The sequence below is a fragment of the Bison bison genome, unplaced genomic scaffold (assembly GCF_000754665.1).
Source record: "Bison bison bison isolate TAMUID 2011002044 unplaced genomic scaffold, Bison_UMD1.0 scf7180017864375, whole genome shotgun sequence".
Lineage (NCBI taxonomy): Eukaryota > Metazoa > Chordata > Mammalia > Artiodactyla > Bovidae > Bison > Bison bison.
Genome location: NW_011494947.1, coordinates 4,418,753 through 4,423,417, shown reverse-complemented (window position 1 = coordinate 4,423,417; position 4,665 = coordinate 4,418,753). Strand labels below are relative to the sequence as shown.

Sequence of the window (4,665 nt, the reverse complement as noted above, 5' to 3'; positions counted from 1 at the left end):
ATGCTCAGTTTTAAACGTTAAAAGTGTACAAGTTGCTTTGTTACAATAAAACTAAATGTGTACACAAAGGATTTGATGCTTTTCTCTCAGATAAACTTAATATGACTTTCCAAGTTTGACTTGTGTAATGTTATTGTCAAACTTTTTGTCACCCTATCTTCGTATTTTTTGATACGCACTTTGCAGGATGACCTCAGGGCTATATTGATTGAGTAAAGGGATTTGAATCAATGTATTAATGTCTCCATAGCTGGGAACCCATCATGGGTATAATTTGCCATTAGTTTCTGAAATCTTTCACATCATTGAGGATACCAGATTGCTGAAAACTCGGTTCTGAATGTGTTGTACCTTTGATTTGTATCTCAAATCATTTCAAAATACGGGCTTTTATTTACTTAGATATTAATAGTGCCTGCCACCACCATCAGACAGACCTGGTGCTCCTCTGCTGAGTTAACACAGGGCAATTGTTCGCATGTCTTCACTGGCACTGTAATATGTGGCCGAGAAGACAGGCTTTCAGAGTAAGAAGTCCGTGTTGGTGGTAAGAAACTCAGGTTAGGAGTACTTTTATCTCAAAGTACCAGCTTTTTAGCATATAGCTCTCCAATGAGACCTGTCTGTGTGAATCCGAAGGAGATGATGGACTGCTCTATCTGCTAAATGCCATTGTGCATAAATCACATTTTGAGAAGCTACCTAATGCATAAGCTTTTTAATGCTGTAAAATATAGTAGCTAAAATTAAATGCCACTTAGCTTTTTCAGAGATGAATTAATGGACAGCCGGGTCAAATTCAAAGCTTTTTGATGTATAAAACTTTATAAATGGAACTACTCCATCAGTAGGCAAAGTGTAACAAAAGCCTGTCTAGATGGATAGTGTGTAATTTCTGCACAGGTCTGTAGCAAATACATCACTGTATACCGGTCAGGAATCTTGCTCCAATAAAGGAACATAAAGATTTTTTTTGACTGGGGTCATTCTCCTTGTTTCATAGAGAAATGTTACTACTTACTTTTGGATTTAGATGATAAGCTAGTTTTTCTGCTTTGTTTTTATTTGTGTTCATTGTGACTGGGAAATGGGGAGAACTGCCCCTTCAAGTAGTTGAGAAAGTATAGCATAGGTCCATACAACTACATGGAAAGGCATGTTTGGAAGTCGTGGGCAAATTAACTTACTTGAAATGTAGTCAATTCCTGAGGGGATTCAGTCTTCGATTTTGAGGTCTCAACATTCGAAGGGCTTTTCGCTACAGAAAAAACAATAGTCACTTGAAACAATATTCATAAAGTAATAACTGATTTATGTTTCACAAAGTGACATCTTAACCAAAACTTGTTTTTGTATGTTGGTGCTGTTAGGTTATTTAATGAAACTACTGTGTTCTGGGGGATGTGCTCACAAGGTAGGACCCCTTACAGGGAATTTCGTCCTGATTAGACTGAGACTACCCTTTAGATTCCCTTATTCCCGGTGAGGGAGTGCTAGGCTGTGAGAAGGCAGAAGGGCAAACAGTTTACTGGACAAACGGCCACAAAGGAGTCTGCGTTGTTCCCAACTGCAAGAAAGAGTTTTGGGGCAGGCCCTTAGGTATGTTTCGAAAACTACCAGGTGAGTGGCTTAAAGCTCCTTTGGTACCAGGACATCTAAACAAAAAGGGAATAGTACCTGTTTCGGTAGTTTCTCTGGGGCATCTACTTGCCAAGCTGTGCCATAACTCTGCTTATGAGGAGAGCTTAATAGCTACATGAATTGGGACATAGAGTTTGTGTTTTACATTTAAAAATTTCAAGGATTCTCTGCAGTCGAGGTGGTCTGACCGCCATGACAGGTACTTACGATTTCAAGCAAGTGACTCTGAAATGCAGTTTGTAACTCTAACCTAAATGTCTTGGGCTGACAAATTTGCTTTAACATCTGTCCTGCTTCACAACTGTGTTAGCTGTTTGCAGACTTTGGATGAATGTATAATTGTGTTTGTGAATTAATTTAGTAATCTTTATCATTACTGTTCGATAACATCTGGTTTCATGGTTTGACTTGAGCTCATAAACAGATGTGGTTTTTCTGCCTTTTTTGTTAGATTTTGCTATAAACTTTCTAGTTATTGCAAGAATGGAATTCTTTGGGGGGGGAGGAATGAAGATGTTCAGGATTTCCTGAAGATTGAGACAAACTCTTTAGGAGACAAATAGCAAATTATTTCAGTTGTTTAAAAGAACAACAGCTTATTTGAAAAGTCTATCCCTCACCATAGCAAAAGTCTATTCTCTTTTGTATGCATGGCTGTATTTAATGGAGATTTACAAGTTCTGTTTATAATGAGTCTTGAGGGGAAAGGGACTACAGTTTTGTGATGAGAAGAATAAGAAGTGGAGGGTGTGTGCCAACTTGATTAGTTAGTGACATTGCATACTCAGATGCAAATCTAAGGGAGGCAAGTCTAAATGTAGGTGGAGTGATGTCTGCCATACCCAGAAGGAAAAAGAGGTATGAAGGGGGTAGATGGAGATGTTCACTTATGCAGCCTGCTGGGACAGTTCCTTTCAAGTTGAAGTTACACAACTTTAATGGTTCATTAGCCAGAGTTGGTTTGGGCTGTTCACTATCCTCTGGATGTTAAATGTGAACTTCAGTTTTTCTAAGAATTAACGATTTTGTGAAACAATCAGCTGAGGGTTGTAGGTTTGTCCAGCCTGGGGTTCTTTGGAAAAGTGGATGTATTCTACTTCGGAACCCCTTTTCCCCTTAGTGGCCACAAAGCAATGAAACACTTGAACGCAAACTTGAAAAATCATTGAGCTCTTCTACATAATTCAGGTGCTGTCGTAACCTCTCAGTTATTTAGCATCAACATTCAGCTAAGGGCACCTCAATAAACCCCACCTGAAAGAGTACCATGTGCCTCCTAGCTTACTAGGTGTTAAGTATTTGTCTAGCCTTCAACAACTCTGGTTTGTATTTATGTAAAAGTGTCACTTGTCTCTGATTATGAAGTCATCATTTCCCCCTCTGAACCATGTTGCCTTTGCATATGTTGGTGTAATTTGGTTGATTTCCCATTGCAGGACTATCTCGGGATTGCCCACATTATGCCACATTTCACTTTTCATTCACTGTGACGGAATTGGTCAAAGAGGAACTGACATGGTTTCTCCTGCCATTGGAGGGTACCTCTTCAAAGTCAGCAAATAAGCCACCTTCAGTATTTGACCCTTACTCACTTCTGGCCCCGTAAGGTGCTGGTGAGCAAAGGATGACAGGGATTGGCTGAACAACCCTATGTTATTCAGTCCCTCAGTCGTGTCCAACTCCCTGTGACCCCATGGACTGCAGCACTCCACGCTTCCCTGTCCTTCACTGTCTCCTGGAGTTTGCTTAAACTGAGTCAGTAATGCTGTCTAACCATCTCATCTTCTGCTGCCCTCCTTTCCTTTTGCCTTCAATCTTTCCCAGCATCAGGGTCTTTACCATTGAGTCAGCTCTTCCCGTCAGGTGGCCAAAGTATTGAAGCTACAACCCTAGTGTTGCTCAGTCTGGCTGGCTGGCTCTTTGTGACCCCATAGACGGTAGCTTGGCTTAGCGATGAAACCTCCACCTCCTCCAGACTAGCCTGTCAGGCTCCTCTGTCCATGGGTTTTTTCCAGGCAAGAATACTGGATTGGGTTGCCATTCCCTTCTCCAGACAATCCTAGACTAGTGGGCAATAAAGAACCAGGGTGCCCTAGAAAGCCATTGCCAGAATACCTAGCTCAGCCTGTTTTCCTGAGATGGTGTTTTTTTTTTCTCCTCAAGGTTTAAATGTGTATTCTGTCTAGATGAATGCTTTGGAGCAAAGGCTGAATGAACAGCACTGGCTGAACCAGAGTTCCAGTCTAGTCAAATGATGGAGGGGGTGGGGGGGAGGTCCTGAGAGATTTTGGATTCATTCCTAATTTGGGTAAGGCTTTATTTTCCCACATATACATTTTTACAGTGTCTACTGACAGGGCCAAGACTTCTTAGGGGGCGACAGGTATGATATTAGCCCATTTTACACCAATGACATGGGAGAGAAGGAGAGATTTCTTCGGGCGGGAGCCAGGTCGTAGCGGGGTTCCGAGGAAGAGGAGGCTGACCCGGCCCGGAGTTGGACCGGCCACACAGGCCTTACCCCGAGGCCAGCAGGCGGCGCTGTCCGCACCTGGGCCTGCCCCTCTGGCTGCAGCGACCCGGCGGCGACTGGAGAACCCCCGGCCCGGGAAATGTCCCTTTCTGGCCTTGTATCCCGGGGCGGGGCCCAGTGTCGCACGGGAGCGGGAACCTCGGCCTCAGATGAGGCGCCCTGGGTTCCAAATTCCGCCGGGACGTCGGATCCGGGGCCTCGGGGTCTGCAGTGGGGCTCGATCCCGCGCTGCCGAGGGGCGGCGCTGATCCCCGGCTCCTGCCAGGGCCAGCGGAGCTCGGGAGGGGGCGCCGGATTCCGCGTCTCCGGCGCGACTTCCCGGGAAGTTTCAAGTTGGAAAGCCTTGGCGGCGGGGGCCGGGGCTTCCGGAACCGGAGTGGTCGAGAGGAGGGGCAGAGCAGCGGGAGCGGCGACATGGAGGAGGGGGCGCAGCGGCAGGTGAACGGCGCCCGGAAAGGCCGGGCTGTGGGCGTGGGCCAGGGTGGGGGGGG

General features: G+C 45.1%; 1 protein-coding gene across 2 annotated transcripts in view; it reads left to right on the top strand.

Moving 5' to 3' along the window:
* Positions 1–4,257: 4,257 nt before the first annotated feature.
* Positions 4,258–4,665, top strand: part of PKN3 (protein kinase N3) — a 13,685-nt gene continuing 13,277 nt past the window's right edge. For both annotated transcript variants that reach the window (XM_010856831.1, XM_010856829.1), the window contains exon 1: positions 4,258–4,612. In XM_010856831.1, the coding sequence (XP_010855133.1) occupies positions 4,589–4,612 (24 nt within the window). In that variant the 5' untranslated portion in view covers positions 4,258–4,588. The remainder of the gene's footprint in view (positions 4,613–4,665) is intronic.